This window comes from Saccopteryx leptura, chromosome 1 (assembly GCF_036850995.1).
Source record: "Saccopteryx leptura isolate mSacLep1 chromosome 1, mSacLep1_pri_phased_curated, whole genome shotgun sequence".
Taxonomy (NCBI): Eukaryota; Metazoa; Chordata; class Mammalia; order Chiroptera; family Emballonuridae; genus Saccopteryx; species Saccopteryx leptura.
The window spans coordinates 341844196-341858113 of record NC_089503.1 but is presented as its reverse complement, the minus strand read 5'-3'; the positions used below and the strand labels follow the sequence as shown (position 1 = coordinate 341858113).

General features: G+C 38.8%; 1 protein-coding gene across 1 annotated transcript in view; it reads right to left on the bottom strand.

The window, feature by feature from the left end:
• Window positions 1-376: 376 nt before the first annotated feature.
• ME1 (malic enzyme 1) overlaps window positions 377-13918 on the bottom strand; it is a 197732-nt gene continuing 184190 nt past the window's right edge. Inside the window, exons 12-14 of the mRNA XM_066358939.1 lie at window positions 11277-11450; window positions 5043-5141; window positions 377-891 (exon numbers count right to left, since the gene is read on the bottom strand). Of these exons, the coding sequence (XP_066215036.1) occupies window positions 721-891; window positions 5043-5141; window positions 11277-11450 (444 nt within the window). The 3' untranslated portion in view covers window positions 377-720. The remainder of the gene's footprint in view (window positions 892-5042; window positions 5142-11276; window positions 11451-13918) is intronic.

The window sequence follows — 13918 nt, the reverse complement described above, 5'->3', positions numbered from 1 at the left end:
AAAAAAAAAAAAAGACAGGACAGGCAGCAATCGTGTGGAGCTTTAGGATCAGCACTTACAGAGAAAGAAGGTGCTGTTAGAAGGGATATCTGACAGAGGCCATGGTGGTAAGAAGATGTAACTATGGGGAAAAAAATATTAAAATCTCAGGCCATTTAAGGCATTGTAAACAGCAATGATCTTTCTTAGAAATGTAAGAATTTAGTTGTATCAAGAGAACAAACATCATCTAGGACTGGAATAAAAATACCCGAGATGTTATATTTCTCTAGGCAACAAAGTATTCTTTCTGTTTTTATCAAAAGTTTATTTATGCCTATATTTTTCTGTCTTTACGTTAAAAAATATTTTTAACAAAATGGTCAACAAAAGAATATGGGTTTCAATTTTAATCACATCAATTTATTACTAATTTTGGTCTTCCCATTAGTTCCCTATATAAAAACAATGAGTTTCTCAGTAGTCAGTATAATAGCTTTTAAAGAGAACTTGGGCAAAATAAGATAGAAATCACAAATAACCAGAAAGTAAATAAAGAAAAATTGTCTAGTGTGATACATACTCTAAAGTATATTAATATTTTCCCATAAACCTAGAGATAGTTAAAGTAAAATTATCTTAATCTAGCATATTATAAATCATTATAAAAGATTCCAATCTTTAAAAATTATGAAAGATTTCAAGATCTCATTGATGGAGTTAGAAATGTCAGCTATTATGTTACTGGTCAGGTTTGGTCTGTATTTTCTGGGCCTCTTGAGGCCAAGAATAACAATCAGGTAGAATCTGGTCATAATCAGTGCTGTACATCTGTGAGCGGACAAATGCTTCCTTGTCTGTGGGCTCAGGGTAAACTGTGGCTGTCTTCTCTTGGTATGCGTCTCTCACAATCTAGAAAGAGAAAAAGAATATCAGTTATTTTAATGAACAGGTGATGGTCAGCACGTAGGAAGATTTTATGTTACAAAAATTAACTTATAATTTATATCTTGTCCGTTTTTAAAAAAATTAAGTTGTGTTATAATAAAAGCACATATACACAAAGAAGATATAAAATAAAAAAGCAATTACAAATTATAAAGCAAGAGGTAAATATGATATCAGCAGTAACGGAAAGTGCAGATAGTAAAGATGTATTATAGGGTGATCATGCCAGTGTTTCTCAGATAAGACAGTGGTAAATATCTTGAAATGACCTGACTGACAATTAACATACTAAATATCATACTATCCCTTCTAAATTTGAACTCAGACACCTTACAGTTTTAACAATGCCTATTCTGACCACAGCCTCTTAAAAATCTCTTCATCTACCCCAGGGTCTGCAGACCCTGCTCACCCGATCAGCAGGACTCCATGGGTGTCAGTGTTCCTTCCAAGTATCACAGAATTTCTTGTTTCATGTCTTTGTGCCACAGTCCGCAGTCTATCCCCAGTCTGGGGCGCCCTCAGTGCTGGCCTTCTCCCCCCACGGCTATCTCCTATGATATCCTACTTTCTCCCACACAGCAATTTCAAACCACTCCCTCGTCAAGTTTCCATTGAACTCTCATCACTTGACTGAGAAAACTCCAACTAATCAGAGAAAATTAGCCAAATTTCCCTTTTTGATTCAAACTATCTCCTCTTTATCTTCAAACATCCTCTCTTTACAAAATTTCATTCAGAATAATGGACTCTCCCTCTTGTCAAAATGAATCACTCTGTATGTGCTCTTAAATTCACTCCCGATTCCCTCTGGCTGGTAGTGCAGTGGGTAGAGCAGGGGCCTGGAGCACTGAGGTTGCTGGGTCGATACCAGGATCACCAACTAGATCCTGAGAGTGCTGACTTGATCCCCGGTCAGGGCTCGTATGAGAAGCAATCAATGGCACAACTAAGCCATTGAAAAATGGATACATTTTTCTCTCAAAAAAAGAAATCCACTCTGAGGAGCTATTTGTATGATAGACTTATTTGGATACATCTGATTTTGAAGAATATTAAAATGATTAAGTATCTCTTCTCAATATAAAATTATATATTTATAAAACTTTATGGTTATAAAGACTGTGCTGTATAATGTAGAAATGTTTATAAAAAAATGTCACCATACCATATATTATTATAATAATGTGAGAAAAGAAAGCAAACATGAAGAAGACTGGGGCCCTGGCCAGTTGGCACAGCAGTAGGATGTCAGCTGGCATGTGGAAGTCCTGGGTTCAATTCCCGGTCAGGGCACACAGGAGAAGTGCCCATCTGCTTCTCCACCCCTCCCCCTCTCCTTCCTCTCTATCTCTCTCTTCCCCTCCTGCAGCCAAGGCTCCATTGGAGCAAAGTTGGCCCAGGCACTGAGGACAGCTCCATGGCCTCTGCCTCAAGCACTAGAATGGCTCCGGCCCACAACTGAGTAACACCCCAGATGGGCAGAGCATCACCCCCTGGTGGGCATGTCAGGTGGATCCCAGTCAGATGCATGCAGGAGTCTGTCTGACTGCTTCCCCATTTCTAACTTCGAAAAAATATATACATATAGATAAAAAAAAGACTGGAAGCACACACCAAAATGATAATAATGCTTATGTTAGAAAAGCAGAATATTAGGTATTTTCCTCTTCTCTATTTTCCAAAGTGCCTCTAATGTGGTATTACTACTTTTTTTTCTCTTAAGTGAGAAGCAGGGAGGCAGAGAGAGAGACTCCCATATGTGCCCAACTAGAATATGCCTGGCAAGCCCACTAGGGGGCGATGCTCTGTCCATCTGGGGCCATTGCTCTGTGGCAACTGGAGCCATTTTAAGGGCCTGAAGCAAGATGCCATCCTCAGCACCCGGGCTAACTTGCTCCAATGGAACCATGGCTGCAGGAAGAGAAGAGAGAAGGGGTAGGGTAGAGAAGCAGATGGTCGCTTCTTCTGTGTGCCCTGACCGGAAATCGAACCTGGGACATCCACACACCAGGCCGATGCTCTACCACTGAGCCAAATGGCCAGAGTTTTGAACAGATTTCTTTTGAGATATAATTCACTCACCACAAAAATACAACCATTTTAATTATGCAATTGAATTATTTTTGTAAATATACAGAGTTGTACAACTGTTACCAAATCCAGTTTCAGAATATGTCCATTGCTACAAAAAGATCCCTTGTGCCTATTTGTAATGGCTATCTTACTTTCATAATAAAGGGCATTGTTCCATTTCTGACAGACTCTGTGGAGTTTCATTCCTCTTTCTGCTCCTAGGATACACCACTTAATAAGCACCCCCTCAGTGAAATCTTCCCTCTCTCCTTTTGCCAATGCCCGGCACTCGGGAATAGTGGCTTAGATCATGCTGCTTTACTCATTCTCCCTGGACTTCTTAACTTCTTGTATTACTTAAATTGCTTTTGTAAAAATTTATGATGACTTCTTTAATATAAATAAAAGTTGTCACCATTCAAACTAGTTTTTTTTAAACCAGGATTTGATTATCTTAATTACAACTACTACTCCTATCCTGAAAGTGGGTCTGCTCGAGTTTCTGACATGCTGCTCAGTTCTGAGTCTTCTTAAGATCATGACTCCTTCTCTTCTTGAGTTCCTTCTTTCTTCTGTCTTCTAGACACAAAATAAGCTATGTCCTATCCTTGGTTTTCTTCCCTTTCCATATTTGCTCTCTTGTAATCCCATTACTGTTCGGTATAATAACAATCCAAACTAGTTAAAACCTAGTACACATGAATTAGGAGAAAATGTGAACATATTCTTTCATAAATAAATAACTAAGCAGATTATTAAAGGTGTTTTGAATGATTACTTGGTGTTTGAAGCATTTACCCTCAATCAACAAGATAAATAATCACAGATGAATCCTAAATGGTATTTTTTTAATAAACTTGCTAATAGCTTTGATTTTTAACCAGAAACAATTTTGCATCGGAGGGAATGCTTGGCAGTGTCTAGAAAGATTTTTGGTTGTCACAACTGCGCAGAGACTACTGGTATCTAGTGGAAAAAGGCCTGGGATGCCACTAAACATCCTACAATGCCCAGGGCAGCCCCTGCAACATAGAGTTATACAGCCACAGTGTATCTGAGGTTGAGAAACCCTAATCTAAACGTATAGCTACCATTATGGCCTGAATTACGCCATGCCAAAATGTTGAAGCCTTAACCCCTAGTACCTTAGAAGGTGACCTTATATGGTGATAGGGCACTATTAGAGGTACTTAAGATAAGGTTTGTTGGGTAGGCCCTAACCCGTGATGATTTTATAAGAAGGGAAAACTTAAACACATACCCAGGATGCACCTACATAGAGGAAAGGCCACACGAGGACACAGAGAACACAGTCATCTACAAGACAAGGAGAGAGGGCTCCAAAGGAACCAGGCCCACCTACACCTTCATCTTAGATTTCTAGCCTCCAGAACAGTGAGAAAACAAATTTGTTTTAAAATTACCCAGTCTATGGTATTTGGGATGGCAGCCCTAGTAAAACGATACAAGTATATGGCAAAGATGTCAACTTCTCTCTCAGTTACAGAACATGCCCCTGCTTTGAGGTTCTTCTTGGCTGATTCCTTCCATAGCTAACCTGGTGCCCGGCAGCCTTCAGTTCTCTGCTGTCATTACTCTGCCTTCTGCCCAGTACTATCGATCACGATTTTTAAGAAAGCACATCACAGAGACATGGATAAAGCAGGTGGTTTTGAGTCTAAATGCCATTCTACTATGTATATCTGCAATATTTTGGCAACTTTCACAATTGTGATATGGAAGATACTAACCAAAAAAAAAAAGGTAAAGTGGAAGAAGTCAGACAGGAAAGCCCAACAAATTACTTAAATTACAGGGAAGAAAAAGATTAATGGGGAAATTAATGATTCAACCCAATTCTGCCATTACTACGGATCAACTATTGAATATATAGATCCTAAGCTCTGCAGAGGCACTATGCCTTTTGACATAGTAAGGTGACATAGAAATTTCAAGAAAGTGTATTTTTAATACCTAAAAATACATACTTAGTAACAGAAGGAAGGAAGACTAATGAGGTTGAACAAGAATAGTTTTACCTTTTCTGCAATTTTCAGAGAAATATCTCTAATGATGTTCAAAGGAGGAAAAAGCCGGCCGTCTTCCAAGTGTTTATCAGACACTTGCTGAGCTATAACCTTAAGAAAAAGAAAGACAAAACTGTTTATACTTCACACCATGCACTGGGGCGGTTATGAGAATAACTAGGTAAATGGTCACATATAAGGTCATGTATAGAAGCAGATCACTTTAACGTGATCATCTAATTTCATCTCCCTCTTTATCAATGGAAAACCTGAGCCCTGAGAGGCTTGGTGATTGGTGGGATCACACAATTAGTGAAAAAGATGGGGATAGAATTTGGGTTTCCTCTTAGTTCGGTTCCTTTTCTACTGATCCATGAAAGGTCAGCAGCTCTCCCCTTCGTTACGCTGGAGGGACAGGGGGAAGCGGACACAGGAAGGTAAAGAAGGATGATAGGAGTGACGGTAAAGGAGCCTGAAAGTAGAGGAGGGAAAGTATCCAAGACTGACCACACCATCACTCCCAGCTCACAAAATTAAAAAAAAAATTCCTTTGATATGAGAGAGAAAGCGACAAAGACAAAGAAGCATCAACTCATTGTCCCACTTAGTTGTTCCATTTAGTTACACACTCATTGGTTGCTTCTTATATGTGCCCTAATGGGGATCAAACCCGCGACTTTGGGACGCGGGATTGATGCTCTAGCCACTGACCCACCCAGCCAGGGTCAGGCCAGCTCAGATAATCTTGCACAAGAGGAAGAGCAAGAGACCGAGAAACCTATTTCAGAGTCATGGTGCCGGAGGATTTTCATTTTACACAAATTCTGGATTACCTGAATCCCTAAGTAGCCTCAGCATTTGCTGCCTCCAAACCATTCCCTCTTCTAAATGAAACAGTGTATTCTTAAAAACCTGCTAACAGGGTAGACCTTATGTTAACTGTTCCTACCCCAACAACTTGTCAAATGTCAATGATAGCTCAGAAGAGTGGTTTTAAAAATAAACAAGACAAGCCCTGGCTGGTTGGCTCAGCGGTGGAGCGTCGGCCTGGCGTGCAGGGGACCCGGGTTCGATTCCCAGCCAGGGCACATAGGAGAAGCGCCCATTTGCTTCTCCGCACCCCCCCCCCTTCCTCTCTGTCTCTCTCTTCCCCTCCCGCAGCCGAGGCTCCATTGGAGCAAAGATGGCCCGGGCGCTGGGGATGGCTCCTTGGCCTCTGCCCCAGGCACTAGAGTGGCTCTGGTCGAGGCAGAGCGACGCCCCAGAGGGGCAGAGCATCGCCCCCTGGTGGGCAGAGCGTCGCCCCCTGGTGGGCGTGCCGGGTGGATCCCGGTCGGGCGCATGCGGGAGTCTGTCTGACTGTCTCTCCCCGTTTCCAGCTTCAGAAAAATACAAAAAAATAAAAAATAAAAAAAATAAAAAAATAAACAAGACAAATTGACATCATGTGCCTCCTGGTGTGATGCACTGAGAAGGATACAGTTATTAGGCGTTCAATGCTCCTGACAAAATCGTATGACTAGAATTAAATCATGAGGAAAGAAAAGACAAGCCTAAATTGAGGAACATTGTAAAAACAACTGGCCGGTATTCTCCAATGTCAATGTCATAAAAAAAGAAAAAAATAGAAGGCTGAAATATTCTCGCAGATTTAAAGATTAGTCTAGAGGCTATAATGGGCTTTTTAATGAATAATTAGCAAAATTTGAATTTGAACTGCACTTGAAATAATGTTCCTAAATTGATAATGGTACCTTGATCACATAAGAAAATATCCCAAAATACTTAAGGGTAAAGAGGCATAATATCTGTAAACTGCTCACAAATGGTTCCACAATAACATACCATGTTTATGTGCATATAAACAAAATAGTACTAAGTTATTTACTGAATGTAAGAAGGGGACTCAGCAATCTTGAAGTTCCCTCCAGCTCTAAGACTTAAGCCTTTCAGTGGGGCAGGTCTCAATCAGTGGATAAAGCTGGGTCTTTATTTAACAGAATTACAGATGCAGAGAGGAAGTAGAAAACCTTCCTCATTCAAGGTATTCTGAATAATCAAATACTTATTTTTCAGTATCCTTAATATATTTTAGATTTTTTTAAATTGTAAAATTATTTCTGAAATATTGTTTTGGAGCCTTTGGCAAATATGAAAGACATAACATGACAGGGGTTTGAGAAGCAGTTCTTGCCTCTGAGAGATGTGTAATTTAGTGAGGGACAAGCTACAGTAAGAGAAAGAGAATACTGATGGAGAAGATAGCCTCAGCTAATGGGGAAATGTGAATGTTAACAAATCCAGAGGTGACCCTGGCCAGTGGCTCAGTGGATAGAGCATCGGCCGGTGAATAGATGTCCCAGGTTCGATTCCCAGTCAGGGCACAAAGAAGAAGCGACCAACTGCTCTCCCTCCTTCCTCTCCCCCTTCTCACACTCTTTTCCTCATGTAGCCAGTGGCTTGACTGGTTTGAGTGTGGCCCTGGGTACTGAGTATTGCTCCCTTGTAGCCCATCAGCTTCAAGCACTAAAAATAGCTTGGTACTAGAACATTGACCCCATATGGGGTTGCAGGAGTCTGCCTCACTATCTCCCTTCCTCTCATCTATTAACAAAAAGAAGAAAAGAAAACCAGAGGAACAGAGGAACTTGAAGGGAAGCTGGGAATCAAACAGTAAAGGGGTGGGCTCTCCAGAAAGAACCAGAGTCAGAACTAATAAAGAGAGGTATGAGCTGGACCCAGTGAGCCAAACTGTCCAGATCTGGGGGAGCAGATCTGTGTAGAGAAAAGGATTGGGGCACTGTCGGTGCAAATTAAGGCATTTGGGTTAAGTCCTATGAGTGACTGAGGACTTTTGAACAAGGATATTTAGGCAGGGGTTAGGGTGGAAGGAGGTAGATTTCTAAGCCTTGTTTTCTCTTTGGTCATACAAGACTAATAATAGTCCTAGTTCATTGGATTAAATAAAATAAATGCCAGTAAAGAATTTACCACACTATAAATATATAATAAATTTCATTTTTAAAAGAATAGATAGGTAGCCAGCATGGCAGGTAGAAATAAAATAGTTTTTGGGTTTGTATTTAGTGCTATACTATTTTAGCTGGTTAGCTACTTGATTTGGAGGTACTTTATGTAACCAAGCAACCTAAATTTTTTCAACTGTTTACATGTATAATTGGCACATGGCTGGTATTTAATATCATTGTTTTTTTCCCTAGAATATTGCACAATATCATTTAAAAAAGATTCGAACAGTCAGAAATGGCTGAATATTGGCTCAAAACTACTTACTGTTTTGATAAGCCATTGTATCTCTCTATCTAACTACACTGTGGCTGCATTCAAATCATCTCGCTTTCTTTCATTTTGACAATGTTACAGTAGATGCATGTTCAGCTATCCAGTGACTTAAAAGAATCGAAGTCTCCTCCAGTTGCTACTGTCTGTAGTAATCATTTCTAATGTCCTCTGGGAGATACCAGAAAGGGATGGGGCAAGGTGAATGAGAGAACACAAAGTAGTGATCCAATAGGAGTGAGTGGTGTGAGACGAGGAAGCCACGGTGTGCCTCCCAGGTATGGACAAGCCGCTGTACAGACCACACACAGGCAGCATGGCTGACCGGGGGGAGCCCTAGGTGCTCATCGGAGGCCCAGGAGACTGCCCAGAGCACCAGGAGAGCCAAAAATCTATGCAATATAAAACTGTCCAGGAATAGTCCATGAGATTTCTAGTTCTGTAAGATATTTAACTAGTGTTTTTACAATAATCCTAACAGTTATTTGAAGTTGCCAAACAAAAAATTCACCTAGATCTCCTACATGTTACTTTCATTAACTACAACTATAATCTGGATGAAAAGGTCTTTCTTCTTTTCAGAGCCCTCTGGCAGTGAGCATATGTAGCGTTATATTTATTCTTCTTACTAAGATGCACGACTATTCTATTTAATTCAATTCAGTGAGTATTTACTCAGTTTCTGCTATGTGCTTTAGCACTGAAGTAGGTGCTACTGATATTCTGAAAGAAGTATATGAAAGATTCTGTTTTTAAAAAAGATAATTTACAATTTAATTATAAAGCAATCCTTAAATGTTTAACATATGAAGCTCTCAAGGGCATAATACAACTGGAAGTGCAATTTAAATACTGATGTGTTTAATGAAGATAGACATGGCTGAGGAGAAATGTCGAGATGAGCCAGAGTGGTCACAAAAGCATGAGGTGGGACCCACGTAGCGACCTGAAGGATAGGCTTAGGTAGGTGGAGAACAATTTTCAGAGTTTTCCAGGAAGTTTAATAGATAGATAGTAGGTAAAAGATAAAGCAGTTACGTGGAAACACATATACGTGGTGAATCTGAATGAAGTCTTTGAGATGAGAGATAATGTAAGGAATGCCTGGCTTCTAAGCTCTGGTGCCTGCTAAGAAAGGGGGTGTCACTAATACAAATGCAAACATTGAAGGCAAGGGAACAGGACAGGTGTGGGTTTACACATCTGGTGTTTAACCAAACAGCAGAGCACTTCTGTGGAAATGCCTGTTAGGTAACTAAAATATGGTCAAGATGATAATAGAGATACACAGAAGATAATAGAGACGAACAAATATAATGGATGAGATCTCTGAAAGCAAAAGAAACGGAAGAAAAAAACAAAAAATGAATGCTAGAAAAATGCTCATAGCTTAAAAAGAGATGAAAAGGAGAAAATGAAAAAATGAAGAGCTGAAGCCTCAGACAAAAGTAGAAAGGCCAAAGGATTTAGCCAGAGAGATCACAGCTAAGATAAGAGGAACACTACTGACATTAACATATTTTATTTATTTTTCTTCAGAGTTTTTTTGGCATTCCTTTTCTGGGACCATAAATGGAAAGGTTTTTTTTTTTCTTTTTTGTTTTCCCCATGAAATTTGTCACTAGAGGGTGCTGGAGTTATTTGCAAAAGAAAACACAGGCTACTATGAATAAAAGATCTTTTTTTCCTTCTGATGTATCTGCTATAAAATACAATGGATTACATTTTCCTTATATAACAACTGTGAAAAGCTCTTTTACTAATTAGACATCTATTCTTGTTTTACAAGATTTTTTGAGTTAAAGAAACTCGAAGACATCGGCTGCTGTGTTTTTACCGCAGTGATGAAAAGAAAGAGGCAGAACCAGACATCTGTTCTCAGAGTATGGCACCGAGTGCTGAACACTGGGATTGGATTCCTCAGAGCACAGCAATAAATAAGAATCTTTGTTGATATTCTTACTGAATATTAATCAATTGCTATTTGGTTCAGTTCAGCTATAATGTCCTATAGTGGTTTAATTTTAAGAGAAGAAATTCACTCAAAATTTCATTCATGAACTGCATTGTCTTCATACATAGTATCAACAAAATGACCATTCTGATCGTCAAATGATTTTACATGATTTTACAACAATATGTCCAATCACTGTGTCACCTTCCTGAGGCCTGGGGGCAAGGGGAACCTGAAGTTCAGGTTACTTCTTGTGCCATACGTAATGAAGTCCTTTGTCTCTAGGAGTTTTGTGTCTTTTTGCCAGCGTTTATGAAACTGGCAGGCTAAGCTGTTAGCTTGCAAATAGGGTAGAATTTCAGAGCTTTCACAATTCACAACCGCAGCTTACACAGAGCTTCCCTGGTGGGTCTTCTCTGTAAAATTCTGAGAATCTTCCTTGCGGGCCCACACGGGAACCCACTTTTGTCTCTTTAATGACCGTATGAAAACCTAACTGCTGTTTTAATTTCCTTTCTGCTTAAAATATTAGAATGGTTCCTATTTTCTATACTGAACCCTGAATGATAAACACTCTTCATTATATCAAACCAGACTTTCATTTTAAATCTTTAAAATGCCATTATTTAGGCAAATTCCTAATAGAGAAATATTTACCACTTAATCTATGAGCTGGAAACAAAATTTTTAACTGTCTCACTGCTATCACAGAATTTGAATGGAAGTATGAAAATAAAATAGGGTTCCGTTTAAGAAATGAGAACAACATTTTTTTTTCTGACTACTGAAGAACAATCTTGTATAAGTAAGTGCGTCAGTAGGAACCCGCTCCCTGACCTTATTCTCAGCTGGGGATAACTCACTCTCTTCAGCTTTCAGCTACACCTAGAGAATGAGCTGAGACTGTGCTAGATAAAGAAAACATTAAACCACCTACACTCGGCACATGTGTATTTTGCAGCCTTGGGAAACGGAGGAGTATTTTACAATACCTCAGCAGTAGTGAGAAAAATCTTATCTGTGATATGCCTCAATCCACACGTCACAACACCAAGAGCAACTCCAGGAAACACATAGGAATTGTTGCCTTGGCCAGGATATAACGTCCGTCCGTTTGGAAGAGTGACTGGATCAAAAGGACTGCCACTGGCGAAAATCGCTCGCCCCTACAACACAGACATACAGTTTTAAGAAGAAGCAAGATATCTTAAAACAAATGTATCATAGCAGAACTGCCCCATATGAGTATTCAGAAGGAAGTTTTTTTCATTAACTCCCTAATAAGTGGGGGCAAGTTTTTACGATGTAGGCAAGAAGGTCTTGAGTGGATGGTTATTGGTGTTCGCTATGTTTCTCTCTACTCCTAGAAGCATGCAAGGCACAGGACACCCGAGGTCCTGGTACCACTCTAATTTCTGCAGTGGACCAATCTATAGGTCTTTCAACCATCTCTATAGGGGCTTCTAATTATAGACTTCTGAACATAAAAATGATAAATTAATAGATTATTGGAAAGAATGACATTTTAGGTTAGAGTTTAGGTATCAATACATTTCGACACAACCACTGGAAACAAATTTTCTATATTTCTATACTATGAAGAATTACATGAAAAATCATATAGGAAACATACCCATTAGAACAAGTGGGATTAGCAAATAAGAAGATTAAATTATCAATATTTATCAAAAACTTTATTTTTTCCTAGTCTTAAAATATATTTTGTCACAATGTATTTGAAGAACTTCATATGTCACATGCTTTACTATGACATTAACTTAGGGCCTGTCGGGTGCTGCATTCCATACTGCTGATCCAAAGGGAAGCACCTGTCTGATCTGAGGGTGAGGGCAGAGATACAATGAAAAGCATTCAGGCTTCTATAACAGGAATAAGAAACCCTCAATAAATAAAGCATTACAATCTGGGAAATGGATTTGAAAAGTCTAAAGCACCAAATCCCCAAAGCACAGTTTAAATGATGACATACTGATGATAACTTTCACCCCTCCCACATCTAGAGCAGTAATTTTCAACCTTTTCCATCTCACAACACATATAAACAAATTACTAAAATTCTGCAACACATAAAAAAAAATTATTTGCTCATCTGAAAAAAAAATAGGTATAATATTGACTTACAAAAAAAAATAGTAATAGTAATTACCTACACTTTTTGCTCCAAAATGACTTTTTTTAAAAATCAGGTGCCTATACTTGTATATAAGGAATTCTGGTACCAAGAATTAACCAATCAGATGTAACCTTATTGTGCATGTGACTGATAAGATGCAACTCTATTATATGACCTATATATTAATGGTTCAAGACAGGACATTCACACTGTACAGCTATTGTTGTGTTGGTTGTTGTCATTTTTTTTACTTAGCAATCTAAGGGAAAAGAGGTCCATACCCCTGACAAAATACTCAGGTATTACATCTTAAAAACTCTTTTTTATAATTGAATTTATCGGGGTGACATTGGTTAATAAAATTATGTAGGTTTCAGGTGTGCAACTGTATAACACATCATCTGTACATTGTACTGTGTGTCCACCACTACACATCAAGTCCCCTTCCATCACCATGTACCCCCCTTGACCCTCTTCCACCTCCCCCACCCCCTTTCCTTCTGGCAGTCACCATACTTTTATCTGTGTCTTTGAATATTTTTTGTTTTGTTTTTCTGCTTAATTCCATCACCTTTTTCACCCAGCCCCTCTCCTCTGACAGCTGTCAGTCTGTTCTCTAGGTATTGTATGTTTTAAAATTTTTGAGGCACACCAGTTGAAAATCACAGATCTAGAGTCGAAATCAATTATGATATTAATAATATTAACATACTCATTTTTAACCAATATCATATAGTGTATCTTTTGTATAAGGTATACAAAAAGATAAAAATAGATAAGAAAATAAAAATTCTCATCTAGTTGTCTATAGGACACTATTATGTGTTACACAAGATTAGGTTTATTTTCAGACAAATCCGGTACTTTTGGCTCTGTTTAGCAGATAAAATGTTTTATTATAAGTAACTGTCTAATGTAACTAAATTATTATTTGATATATATTTGATAAACATATGTACTATTTAATATGTACATATACGTTTGAAAATTTACAGGAAGAAACTTGCAATATTATATTTACTATATTATATTGTTTAACTTCCTCCCCTTCTTCACTCTCACTCCTCCTGGTCATCCTTCTATAATCATCACATTTTATGAAGGAATGGCATTAAATAAATGACAGCTAGGTATTCTCATATAATGAATTGTTAATATGGAGAAGAAAACCTCTCCAGACCATTTTTGGTATAGTTTTTCATGATTCAATAACTTTTTTGCATTTTGTATTTTTAATCTTTCTTGACTTCACCTGTGCCTGCAGCAGGAGAGACTCATATCAGCAACAGATAGACCTTTCTTTCTTCTGTAAAATCCTTTGGCTGAACCAGCATTTAAATTTTCAGCCTCAAGTGATTTTCAATTTTACGTATAAGAACATAGAACATTGCCCTGGCCGGTTGGCTCAGTGGTAGAGCGTCGGCCTGGCGTGTGGAAGTCCCAGGTTCTATTCCCGGCCAGGGCACACAGGAAAGGCGCCCATCTGCTTCTCCACCCCTC